The sequence below is a fragment of the Perognathus longimembris genome, chromosome 3, assembly GCF_023159225.1.
Source record: "Perognathus longimembris pacificus isolate PPM17 chromosome 3, ASM2315922v1, whole genome shotgun sequence".
In the NCBI taxonomy this organism is placed as follows: domain Eukaryota; kingdom Metazoa; phylum Chordata; class Mammalia; order Rodentia; family Heteromyidae; genus Perognathus; species Perognathus longimembris.
In genome coordinates this window covers 52775091-52789179 of record NC_063163.1, presented here as the reverse complement: position 1 = coordinate 52789179, position 14089 = coordinate 52775091, and the positions used below count along the sequence as shown (strand labels likewise).

General features: G+C 39.0%; 1 protein-coding gene across 4 annotated transcripts in view; it reads right to left on the bottom strand.

Annotated features, from left to right (window-relative positions):
- Positions 1 to 14089, bottom strand: part of Stard13 (StAR related lipid transfer domain containing 13) — a 237366-nt gene that overhangs the window by 65077 nt on the left and 158200 nt on the right. For 3 of the 4 annotated variants that reach the window (XM_048341522.1, XM_048341521.1, XM_048341523.1), the window contains exon 2: positions 3330 to 3401. In XM_048341522.1, the coding sequence (XP_048197479.1) occupies positions 3330 to 3401 (72 nt within the window). Of the gene's footprint in view, positions 1 to 3329; positions 3403 to 14089 lie in introns of all 4 variants that reach the window. The other variant, XM_048341526.1, reaches the window with a different exon arrangement.

The following is a 14089-nucleotide window of genomic DNA, read 5'->3' as shown; positions in this document are numbered from 1 at the left end:
TATATGAGTACACACACATGTAAATATCTGATGGTACTGGGGTTTGAGTTTGCCCCATGCACTTGTTAGGTAGGTACTTAAAGACATGTCTATAGTCCTTTTTGGTCTGGCTACTTTTGAAATAAGGTCCTGCTTTTTGCCTGGGCCCACTTGAATCTCCATTCTTCCTATCTATCCTTCCTTCTGTAACTAAGATGACAGAGGCATTTCTCCAAGCCACGTTTTTCTGTTGAGATGGGGGTCTATTTATTTATTTATTTAGGTCTGGCTTGGCCTGCAACTACAATCCTTTCTATCTCATCCTCCACTAAAGATTATAGGCATGAACCACTAAGCCCAACTCTCAAGTTTTTTTGTTTTTGTTTTGTAGTATCTAGATTTTGCTAATCAAGCTAAATATTAGTGTATTTAACATTTAAATATTTAACTGTTAGTGTGAACTGGAAGCAGTAACATTTCTACCAGGCATTGTGTTTCATGCCTGTAATCCCAGCTACTTCGAATTAAATTCAATGAAAGAAAAGTTATTAAGGTTCTAACTCAGAAACAAGATACAAACAAAAGTGTTTTGGGGCTTGGCTCAAGTGGTAGAGAATTTACTTGAGGCCCTGGGTTCAATTCCCAGCAAGTAAATAAATAACAGTAAGAAAATAAGATTTCCCCCTCTGGTGAAATAAATTATTAAATTCTAGATGGTCCCCACATGGAGACAGTCTCATTCTACTGGCAAGTGAGGGGGTTAGAGCAAGAAATGCAGACAGAAAGCCCAGCTGCCCTGGCTTTGAATCATGACTATTTCTTAGCTATAGAGTTTCAGGCCTGTCACCTAATTTCCCTGTGGCCCTGTGTCTTCATTGGGAAAACTGGAGGATCATAATTATAATCATTCACTTATGGTGGCATTGTGAATAATAATGAATAATGTAAGTATTCCGAACAGTAGTACCTGGCATGTTGGAAGCCCTGTAAAGAGTATTTGTTGTTATTTGCTATCACATTTACTCCCTTCCTAAGGCACAAGTTCTGTTTGTATCATAGACCTTTATGGACTCGTCATGTTTAAGTCTCATGGTATTCTGAGTTTGTAGAGAAGTGACAGTATAGAAAAGGTACTCTCTGAATGTCAAGGGACTGGGACTTTAAAGTTGTCTGCCTTAACCTGTCTGGTCTTCTTTCTAGTCAATAAATTGGTGGTAGAAAATGCTAGTGGGGAGATATAGCATACAAAAATCTTCCTTGTTTATGCAGGCCCCAGTCGCTCATACTTGTCATTCTAGCTACTCAGAAAGCTGAGATCTGAGGATATCAATTTGAAGCTAGTCTCTTAGGGAAGTCTGTGAGACTTATGTCTCCATTAACCATCATACAACAACAAAGACAACAGGCTGGAAGTGGTAGAGGGCTAGCACTGAGTGAAAAAGCTAAGGGACAGTGCTTAGGCTCAGAGATCAAGTGTCAGTACCAAAGAGGCAAACAGACACACACACACACACACACACACACACACACACACACACACACACAGAATCTTCCTGTGTAAAAGGCACTCTATTAAGATTTTTACCGGAGATTCTAGAACTTTCAGAGATAAGCTGTACTGTGCCTTCACACAATTTGAAAAAGGAATTAGATAAGAGTATTTTATTTAGTTGTTGTTTTTAAATGTAACATTGAGCTTCCAGATGAAAGGACAGAGTCACCTGTAAATACAGGCTGATTTTGTTGATTCCTTCCCTCCAACACCATCTTCATGTCATCAGGAAAGGATGTTTTCAGTGCTAGGTATCCTGTTTACCTCTGCAGGCCCATGCACACTCCATTTTTCTGCATCCTGCTTCGTGCCCTGAAATTCCCCTCTGTGGCCGGATAGCATCTTAGTGGGCCTCATGCCCTCTGCCTTCCTTTTGTATTTGTCAGTGGGAAGCTTTGACTGAAATTGGAGGAGGCAGATGAGGTCAGGATGTTTACGTACAGAAGAGGGCACCCCTGGCCAGCTGTGTGTTCATTCCTCACATCTGCTCCATGGCGCCTTTCTCTTGGGCTCCAGCACCTACTCCCTCCACTTGTGTCTAATATAGTGACAGCTTGCTGCTGTGTGGCCTGAATTGATGACAGTTATATCCTGTTCCCATCTTTGTGATTAACGCAACTAGTAATAGTCCTCCAATGAAGAGCCCACTTGTGTCAGCTGCCTATGCTGGCATGTGACTAATTCACAAATGTAAGAATGACTCAAAAAGGAGTCCCAATTTTGGTTATGATATTAGATATATGTGAAATTGAGGAGATTGAGATCTGGCTCAAATTGTTCCTTAACATTCTCTCCCCACCGTCCCCTTATATTGGAGATTGAACTCAGGGCTTCTTGCATCCTAGGCAAGCACTTTGCTACTGAGCCATACTTCTAGCTTCTTATAGCAGTGATTATTTTCAAGGCAAGGCTCCACTTTTTGCCTGGGCTGACCTGGGCTCTTATTCTCTTACCTGTGCTCCCTTACAGCACTGGGGAGGTGACACGGATGCATCACTGCACCTAGCCACTGTGTGTCCTCTGTAGCTCGAATGACAGGTGCACGCTACTGCACCTAGTCACTGGCTGAGATGAAATCTCTGAGACTTTTAGGACTGGGCTATCCTTGAACTTCAATCCCCCAATTTCAGCTTCACAAGTAGCTGGGATTACAGACTTGAGCCACTGAACCTGACACTTCATGTTTTACATAAGTGAAATGAATTATCTTGACACTTCCCAGAAAAAAATTAACAAGTAACATTGTAGTTAAAAAAGAAAACCAAAGAGTAGTGAAGAAAAAAAAAACAGTGAAAGATACAGAAGAAAGGAAAAGCTGCTGGTAGAAGCACATTAAAGTAGAGCCTGACAAGAATCAGTGATGGTTAAAAGGTAAAATAGCTTGGGAAATGATTTGCATTTCTGAAGTGTTATCAAAATAAGCTTTGATACTGCACAGAGTGAGGGGAAAGGAGGCAAAGTAGGAGAAAAGAAAAGACTTGGAAACCAAAACAAGCCACAGGCTCCACTTAGCTCACTTTTATTCTTTTCATAAAGAATGAAGAGAAATAGCCAGGAGCTGGTGGGTCACACCTGGAATCCTGGGTATTTAGGAGGTTGAGATCTAAAGATCAAGGTGAAACCAACCCAGGCAGAAAAGTTCTTGTGACTCTTATCTCTAATCAACCAACACGAAAGCTGGAAATGGAGCTGTGGTTCAAATGGGAGAGCAAAGTTGAACAGAAAAGCCAAGCAAGAGTGCAAGGCACTGAGTTCAAGCCCCAGTAATCCCCCACCACAAAGAGAAAGGCTGACTTACCTTCATATAACTGAGCATATTGTGGAAACCCAGCCGCACGGAGCCAGTCACATGCTTCCTTTGCCTCAATTTCTGAAAAATACAAGGAAAAAAACAAGGTGAGTACAATAGCTACATGCTGCCTCATTAACCACAGAGAGTCTGATGAGCTCTGTGAGAGTTTTTACAAGGCAAAACTGTTTCCACGTAAGTCTGCAAGTCGGCCGGGGCATAAAATGGACAGGGAACACAAAAGAGCTTGTTACATATCTAACTGAGATTATCTTCACTGGGGGCCCATAAGTACAAGGTTAATAACAAAACCAAACATGACAGAAAACAAAGGCTGAGTTTTAGGCAGGAAAACAAAATGTCTTATTTATACATCAGGGAACCAAGGAAATGGAAAAAGGAAAATATCTTTTTTTTTTTTTTTTGGCCAGTCCTGGGCCTTGGACTCAGGGCCTAAGCACTGTCCCTGGCTTCTTCCCGCTCAAGGCTAGCACTCTGCCACTTGAGCCACAGCGCCGCTTCTGGCTGTTTTGTTTATATGTGGTGCTGGGGAATTGAACCTAGGGCCTCGTGTATCCGAGGCAGGCACTCTTGCCACTAGGCTATATCCCCAGCCCCAGGAAAATCTTTACAATTCTCTTTTTAATGAATTTTTAAAACAAAGGTTTTTATCTTATTTTATTTGGAAAAATGTGTTGAGTCATTGGTAAAATGTGGACTTACACATTTTTAAGCTTTAGATTTGTGTTTTGCTTTAAAATCATACAGTGAGTTGAAATGAGAAAATACCTAATTTCCAGACATGCTCTATACACTCCAAATATTGAAAAAAGGCCAAGAATATTTATTTACCATTTTTCTATTTTTTTACACTTGGGATAATGAGAGATCATAATCATGTAAGTCTGTGAAAATGTATTTTCTCATGAAGAAAGGTATCATGAAAATCTAATGTATTATTATTTCTTTTACTTCATTGATAGTTTTCATTCCTAGTGCATTATAACAAGATGTCCATTCATCAAACACACTGGAATGATTTCAAGCTCAAAGTGCTGTGTTGAACTGAAGCACATTGAAACCTGTGTTAGATGGGTCTTCCGGAACCAAGAAGGCCAAGTTCTAGAGGTTGATGGGTCCCTGGGTGATCATTCAAGGAGTGAATGTACCAACAGCCAGCCTGACCACCTGGCTGGGGAAATTATGAGTGAGATGGGAGGAGTCTACAGTGTGTGAACCAGGTCACTGTTTGACCTTTTTAATCCTGGTTCATTTCACAACCCACAACTCCATTAGATAAACATGAATCCAAGGGAAAAGTACCTCTGTCAAAAGTCTGCTTTTTCCAAACAAAATTTAACAGCATAACATAACAGGTCTTTACCAAGGCTTTCCTCTGCTGTTGTTATTGACTCCTGTTGGGTCACATTTTCATTTACTCTGATGTTCATTTCCCTCATAGTTACAGGGGCTTTTTAGGATTGCTGCACCAAAGAAAAAATTTACACTAACATCAGCTATGGGCCTCAGACTTTACCGCTACACTGAAAACTCAGTGTCTATACAGCACTACGTATCATATGATTCAGCCATTTGGTATAATATTAAGACCAATGGCCAGATTTTTACCAAGCTCCCAAAGGCAGGGCAAAAGCTACAAGTCCTGTCCCACTTCTCACTGATCTGGCTGGACCTAGATTGAAACTTGTCAGTAAATTTAGGGAAGTAGAAACTTCAGTGACTCTTACTCCAAAGTGTCTGATTTTCTTAGCATCATCTAATCTGCTGTTCCCAGGAACTGATCACTTTAAACTCCAAGTTTTGTCACTGATATGAGGGTCTTCCACCAGCAGAGACCCAACATGCTCTCATTCCTCTCCCATCCCATTGTTTGGAAATAATGTGGGCACAATAGCTGGACATGAAAACTTAGGCAAGTATTTCTATCAAGAGAGGAGTCCGTGATTCCCTAGGGCCATTCCAAATGGAACTTCTGCTGCTTTGTACTACACTGGCTAACTTGGGCCTTTCTTCTGGAAACTTCAACTGGCCATTAATATATTGCTCAAAGATTTGCTGTAGTAGTCATTCTGGAGTCCTTATGTGAAGGCAATTACCTTGGTAACCACAGGAATATTTCAAAGCTAGGAGGAAATACATATTTTGTTTGTAATACTTGGGAAAATGTACTGAGTACTGAGTCACCAGTAAAATGTGGGCCTTATAAATTTTTAAGCTTCAGATTTGTGTTTTTCTTCACTCTGATACAGTGATTAGAAATGAGAAAATACCTATTGCCAGACATGCACTACACATTCGAAGATGAGTCATTAAGTCTTTGAAGGAAGGAGAGAAGTTTGAATTACATCAGTACCATGCCTTTTTCTGTTTTACTATTACTTTTGGTATGTTAAAAAATGTGGCATTGAGCAAGTTTTGGTCTCAAAGAATGAAGGTAATAAAGAAAAAATGAAGATAGGGTTTTCACAGCAAAGAAAGCTCAAAGAAGAGCAGGAAGTGGGCTTATGAATAAGTATGTGACCACCAGGACAGAGCAACAGAGGAAGCACAGACCACAGAGATGGAAAGGATGAGAAGATGTAGAGGAGGGCAGCCAGAGATCTTTCTAGAAAAACTCTTCTGGAACTGAAAACTGTGGTTGAACAGTGGGATGGAAGTGAGGCTAGTTAGAGAGGTTTTATTTATCTCAGAATAAGTTCATTTTAAGGTCTAGGAAAGTTTATTTTTGTCAAGCATTCATCTCATTGGTTAGGGATCGCTTTTCAAGATAAGTGAAAATGTACAGTAAGGTTTGTAATGCTGACAGAAGATGGCATTCACAATAAAATGATTCTTTGCTTGGAAAAAGAAACCTTTCATTTTATGTTTTTCACATGAACAACATTTGATAATAAAGTGAAATCTTATCAATACAGACACATAAAATAATCAGATCTAAACTAGTACTCATATAAGCCAACCCTTCACATAAGCTGAAATTTTAGTGATGGGTAGACATTGAGCTTTCACATCTCAGAATCAAATGACAACAAAAACTACAATGAATAAATCCAATAAGTTAGAAGTCACATTGCAGTCATGGTAGATAGCTCCTTGAGTCATCACCCACTTCCCATACTCAATTGCCACGCAATTTGCCAAAATGTCCTTCAGACCCATGCTCTTCATTTCATTTCCCAATAATATCCAACTATACCTGACCTACCAGATAACCCCATTCACCCCATTCATTATGTGAAAGTGAAAAAAAATGGAATAAGTTATTCTCTGAAAATGGAAACCAGAAATCAGGAATAGTTCAACTTTATCAGATAGGCATTAAGCCAAAAATTGTTAAAAAAAAAAAAAAAAAAAAAAGAGGGGCTGGGGATATGGCCTAGTGGCAAGAGTGCTTGCCTCGTATACATAAGGCCCTGGGTTCGATTCCCCAGCACCACATATACAGAAAATGGCCAGAAGTGGCGCTGTGGCTCAAGTGGCAGAGTGCTAGCCTTGAGCAAGAAGAAGCCAGGGACAGTGCTCAGGCCCTGAGTCCAAGCCCCAGGACTGGGCCCCCCCCCCAAAAAAAAAAAGAGAAAGAGAGAGAGAGAGAGAGAGAGAGAGAGACAAAGAGGCCATTAGATTACAATGAAGGAATTAGCTCATCAAGAGGATAAAATAATTGTAAATATCTATGCCCAACATTACGTGTCCAACATTCTAAGACATAAACACATTGAGCAAATATTAAGAGATTTAGTAGGAGAGATGGATTGCTAGCCCTGATTCTTGGTATTTCAAAGTCTTATTTATCAGCCAGTGAGAAAGTAAACAAATAAAGATATCTAGCATAACCATCACTATCAAACTTGATTTTGCCTGTCCAATTGAGTTGAAAGGGATATCTTCCAATTGCTTTTGATGTCCTACAGTTCCTACTAACACCCATCATCCAAGGGCTAATGTTTTCCACGGGGCCTTTGTTTGCAGTGGCCAAAATATAAGAAAATTAAAAAGAGATCATATTGTCAGTGCTCTCATTTTACAAAGATCTACCTAATGAGATTTAAATGGTATTTGATTAGAAAGGGAGGAAAATCTCTTTTTTAATGTGCTCTTGTTAGCTAGTATTCTATTATGTAAAAGTATTAAGAGCTATTAAAATCACATTTTAACAATTTTATTTGTTCTCCATTTGCAACTCTACTTTTCCTGTAGTAGCTTCTGGGCTACAAAACAAAGCATCAACTCAATGCAACCTTTTCGCTGTAACAACAAGTTGTGTCGTAAAAGCAGAGAATGCCACTGGACAGGGGGACTTGAGTTTATTGTTCTACAGTAGTACTCCCTTATCATCAGAGAGAAGGATGGTCCAAGACTCTTAGTGGATGCCTGAAAAAGTACATGTGTGTGTACACACACACATATATGTATATATGTATATATATGCATATGAGCAATCCCAATATGTGTCATGCTTTTCAATCTGATAACTAAGATGACTCCTAAGTGTCTAATAGGCAGGTAGCATATATAATATGCACACACATTCCAAGTGTGAAAGAGTGGGATGAGATTTCATGACAGTGCAAGGTTCAGAACTTCTACATTGTTTACTTCTGGCATTTTCTATTTCTTCCCGAGGTTCACTGTGAATAGTGAAATGGTGGAAAGTGAAATTAAAAAACAGGGGAGTGAAGATTAGTTTACTCTTCTGTAGGAAATGTAGCCTATGTAATAATCATTTTTTTCCTATATAGCAGGTGTCCATTTCGTTTTCCCAACACTTTTCCTCACTTTTGAGAACAGAACTTCTCTGAACTTCTGTGAGGCTGATAGCCCTCTCCCCTCATCATACTTGACCTCACCTTTGCCACTGACTGTGAGGATGATCCACTTCTAATCCATGGCCTTCCCTTCAGACTAAAGAGATCAGGAGCTCTGAAATCTCAAGCTAAGAGTCATTTGGTGGCTGAAAACAACTGACTGAAAAGAAAATACTCTTTTTTTTTTTGACTGAGTGGCTTGATCTGTACCAAAAACAACAGCCTTTTCACTGGTTGACTCAACAAATTTAGTAGATGGTTTGATGCTAGGCCTCCTCTCCTGTCACCTATCTGTGATTCCACTTGAGACAAAGTCACTGGCTTTGCCTCAGTTGTGCTCACTACACCTGGGACCTAACTGAACTCCTCATACAGAACACTATAACTCATAATATGATTAACAGCCTGTTGCTGAGGACTTGATGGGACTTTGGTCCCAACACAGACCTGTGTATGGTCTGTAACATGACCTGAGGTGTCATGTTACAATGGCTTGTAAAATAAATCCTGGTCTATGATATGACAAAGTATTATCATGTTTCTTAAGTATATGTGTTTTTTTATTAAATATTTTTATTAATATTATAATGGTGATGTGTAGAGGAGTTACCATTTTGTAATTCAGGTAATGAGTACATTTATTTTTGAACAATGTCACCTCTTCCTTCTCTCTATTTTTCCTTCGTGTCCCCACTGACAAGCTGTATAGTTTATTTTCAACAGTGTCGAGTGAGTACCACTGCTGCATTTGCTCACCCTTTGTATATATTGTTTTCAAACCTTATAAAATTCTGAAAGTCACAAGAAAAGAAAAGAAGTCAACTCGATGCATTACTAACACATCATTTGATGTGTTATTTGTCAGAGTGGTAATAGGGTAATGGTATCCTCGGTTGACTGCTTTCTTACAAAATTATATATTGTGAGTATTTGCCCATATCATGGTATTGTTTACAAAAATGGGAAATTTACTTTGGGGAATGAAGCTTATTTTGTTAAGTACTTGATTTTTGAACACCACAGAATTACATTTTGCTGCTAAGGCTGGAATAAAGAATTTAGTAAGGCCTCCCCAGTACAGACTGAGCATGGCAGAAAACTGGAAGTGTGTGTGAGCTAGATTTACATCCCGCTTCTTTTAATAAATCCTGTTTAGGGACTGGAGTACAGACAGTCTAGTGGACAAGGATTGACCTTAAGTCAAATAAGGAATTGGACTGAGCTCAGTGGATTTGCCACCCATATAGGCTTCATCTCAAATTACAATCTCATTGTATTTTTACACCGGTGCTTCTGGCTTGCTTAGGGACAGTGTGTTCTCCTAGCTAAGCATTCTAAGTACATTTTGGTTTTCACAGTGATCCACAGAGCAATAATTTTTTCCCCCACAGCTAGCCCAAAAAGGTATTGAGAATTCTAGTCAGATTAGAATTTATTTTCATCAGAAATTTAGCTGTCTGGAAGGAACTGGTTCTATTGTGAAGCTTGAGGAAATCACTGTATGAAGGCATAGGCATTTATGTAGTTCTTACAAATCTCTTTGAATTTTCATGGACAAACTGGCTCCAGTTTAAGTAGTCCTTCTGTCTTATATATTCATTAAATTAACTTCAAGAGAAGTTGGGCAGGCAAAGGCAGCAAGATCTCCATGTGATTTAGGAGAGATGGCTGAATACAGGTATTTTGTGTTATCACTGAGACTAACACTCTATTTCTGGAGGACAAAGGGTTCCAGCATCTTGGGATGACTCAGCCTTTGCTAAATGTCTGCAATGGATGCAATTACCACCATTAAAGTATCTGAAAGGTATTAAAATTTCAGCAGGCTCATGGTTGTTAGCTTAGGATAATTCACAGGGATGAGTTACCCTCCTTTAAGGTACTATTTAAGGCAAATGATACATACCACTGTATTCAGAGAGCATTTCTCAAGTGAAGTCCTTATGTACTAAAGGTGTATTGCTTTGATCATTTGGTCATTCACTCCAGATTATACATCACATTTCTATAAAGTCATGATGTTCGTATTAATATCACATAAAACTATATACCACAGCCACAATCCTTCTCCTGAGAGGGCTTCTTGGCCTGAGTTTACATTTAGTGGTGTGGAATATCAGATTTTTGTTACAATAGACTTGGATTTGTGTCCATGGCATGATGTCAAGACTTTTCTCTCTCTCTCTCTCTCTTATTGTGCTGGGGCTTAGACTCAGGGCCTTGTGATTGTACTCCACGTTGCTTGTTCATGGATAAAGCTCTACCACTTGAGCTACCTCCAACATGGTGTTTTGTTTTTCCTGGCTAATAAGAGATGGAGTCTCAAGGACGTTTTTGCCTGTGCTGGCTTCAAATCTCTGTCCTCTAGGTCTCAGGGTTCTGAGTAGCAAGGATTACAGGAGCTAGACATTGTGTTGACCATAACTTATCATTTTGTACTTTTTGAATTAGATTTAAGTTTGTTTTGATGTGCAAAAAGCTTAAATAGGTATTAAATTTATAATAAGAATAGTTTTTTTCCTAACATGCATAACATTTTTTTTCCACGACATTCTAAGATACAAAGAGGATCAAAAATACATTTATTTAGGCTAAGTTTAAGTAATTGATAACTGAATTTTCAAAACACAGAGCCAGCTGATAGACAATCATTTTCTCTCTTCATTCCAATTTGCAGCAATGTTTTTCTTCATATATAGCAAAATACCTTACTGTAAGCAAATATACAAGCATAGTGATATCTAGATGTTGCACATATGCCTATTTCATGTGACACCTAGTCTCATTCAGCTAAGACAGATGCACAGCTGAATGAGTATTTCCTTCCCCCAAACAAGAGTCACCAGCATGGGGCTATGATGTTCTTAATGTGAGCTCTATTTTCCAGTTCTTGAAATATCTTCAGCAAGCTGAATTCATAGCAAATTTAGTCACAATATAATTTCGAATAAGGTAAAGCAAAAGCAAGGATGTTTTAAGTAGACTTAACTCTGGTCTGGAGCATATTCTTCCCACCCCATCGATGTGCAGGGTCGGCTGTGAGACTCATCCATTTGCCCAGTGAAATGTGAGCAAGACATTGACTTGCATTTTATGATTCTACCACATGGGAAAATTTGACAAGGTGGCACAGTGTAAACTAACTCTACACTGCTGCATGCTATTCATTTACACAGATGAGGCATACAGAAGACACTATGGACCCTCATTTAAACTTGAAACTGTTGTTGGCTGGCTGTTAGTATGACATACAGATGAACACATCTCAGTAATCATTTCTGCACAGAATTATGTCTGCTTGCCTACAGAATACAGAAAACATTGAAAGCAACCGATTGACTCTTTTCTCACATCCACTCACATTTGCACCACCGAAAACCAAAGATCCAGTTGTAGCTGAACAAAGAAACTTCAGGAATGTAAGTACAAATCTCCACATCCATGTCCATAGTAGTATTTAAAAGGGAAAAAAATTTAACTCCCCTCTCTAACCAATATCAAAGAAAAAGAAAGCAGAAAATATATGTTCTTCTCAGCCAAATAGTTTCTGACCAGATTGTTTTGACTCAAGTTTTCCATGAGGCAGAGTAATTCTTTATTCTCTTTCATTTGGTACAGATTGTTCCCATCAGGCACTTGTGGTATTTCCCAGGGAGGCTGCATGCATACACAACCTCGAACATCTCCAGGCTTTTGAAGTCATGAAGTCATTGCCTGCCACTAATTCTCCAGAGATTTTTCAAGATGGAGTTAGTGAAGCAACTGAAATGCAAAGTGTGGGGACAGAGTATAGCAAGCATTGGTCCAAGTGCCTCCTTGTTGATCCACCAAGACAATGGTCTCTAATAACTTCTTTGGACAAGATCATGAGAGTTGGGAGATGGTCTCTCCCTATTTTTTCCCCCCTGCCTTCTAATATTGGTTCTCAGGGGCAGAAATTCTAACTTCTGCAAAATAGCTATGACCTCACAAGTTCTAAATTGTCAGGTTCTAAGGGGCCCTGTGTAATTTTCACTCATGCTAATGGCTTTTTGCCTGGAGAAGAGCAATTGCTTTGTGCTATTTCTACCACTTATCTAGGAAGTTGGTTTCTTGGATTTGGAGTAACATTTCCCTATCCTACATTGCTTTAAAAGTTTTATTTCATTTTTTTTAACTTTTATAACTAACTAAATAAATTATTTGTGCTGATACTGAGGCTTACACTCTACCATGTGAACCACAGCTCCACTTCCAACTTTTTGATTGTTAATTGGAGGTCAGAGTCTCCAGCTGTTTCAGGGACTAACTTTAAACCTCAGTTCTCAGATTATGGCTTCTTGAGTAGCTTGTATTATAGTTCTGAGTCACTGGCATCTGGCTTAAAAATATTATTAAAAAAATTTTTAATGCATGTTTTTAGGGACTCCTAAAGGTTATATCTGTTTTCAGGACATAGCTGGGAGTCTGTATGTGGAAGTGGTTATATGCCTTTTAACTTGTTTATTTCAATTCTATTAGAATTATAGGTACTCCACACCAGAAACTTGTATGATGTCAAGGAAGACTTTGCCATGTAGACAAAAGACAGAGTACAGATTGTGTTAGGATAAAGAGCTCTAGGAATCTAGCAGAGGTTTTTCCATCCTTTGACTTCTCCAGGCCTCCAGGGCTGGAACAGCAAGATACAATTTGGCTAAAGCTCCTGACTCTTGTTTACAGGCTTTTTGCATTTCACTTATGTGCCACTGGAATACCTGGAGCCATCAAAACCACTTTTTGCTTAATTGAATCCTAAAGAAACATAATAAGAACAGTTTTTATTCTCTGACTGTACATTAAAAAAAAACTTGATATTGTGTGTGTTCATGTGTTTTCTTTTAGTTGTTGGCACAGGCTCAGCATTTGCTGGGAATTTTTCAATGTGTCTTTGCCAGTTTACTGGAATACTTTCTATTTGGCTGCTGAATGTAGGTGGCACTGGATCTTTGAATGATTTTCTCAACACCTGTCACTCATCCCAGAAAATGAGAGTCAGATTCAAGAAATTATGTTGTTATTAGGATTCCAGTAGCAGATTCATTCTTTCTTCCTTCCATGTCCTTCAAGGCCAAAGAGACTATTGAGCTGAGATATTTGCTCTCTATGTACTGGGGTGTTTATTTTTCATTTCTTACAGAAGGAAGTTAAAAGTGGGTCCAGGTAGTTGAAATATCTGTACATGACTTGGAGTGAAGGTATTTCAGCTCCCCATTGAACAGGTGGGAAACTGGACCCAGGATTGCAAGCCACCCCTTCCACCTGCCTTTTTCTTTCTTTAAAAAAAGATTATTATCTTGTACAAGGCAGTTTCCATTTAACAAAGCTGTTTATGAATACAATATATCTTGATCAATATTACCTCTTTCAACATTCTCATCTATCCCTCCCCAACCCAATCTTTCCTTCGTTCTTCCTAATTTTGTAGGATATGCATTGGATTTTTGACTGTACCCCACCCCCCACCCCCATTTGTTTATCCCTACCCCTCGGCCCCACCCCTCCCCTTTTGCATACAGCTTTCTGGTGTTTTATTTAAAAGCCGAACTTTGATTTTGGCTTTCTAAGGAATTACACTATTTGAGAGCTCCCTTGAATCTTCTGTATTTCAGTTAATACATTTGTATACACTTGCATACCACCCAACCTGTTTACTCATGAGTTTGTAAGCTAAATTTAGCTTCCATATATAAGGGAAAACACGGATTCTTTGTCTCTCTGGGCCTGATTCACATCTCTGGCCAGAAAGGGAATGTAAATCAAGATAACACTAAGATTTCACCTCATTCCAGTTAGAATGGCCATTATCAGGAAAACAAACAACAGATACTACCAGAAGGGAACTCTACTATACTGTTTTTTTTTTTTTTTTTTTTTTTTTTTTGCCAGTCCTGGGCCTTGGACTCAGGGCCTGAACACTGTCCC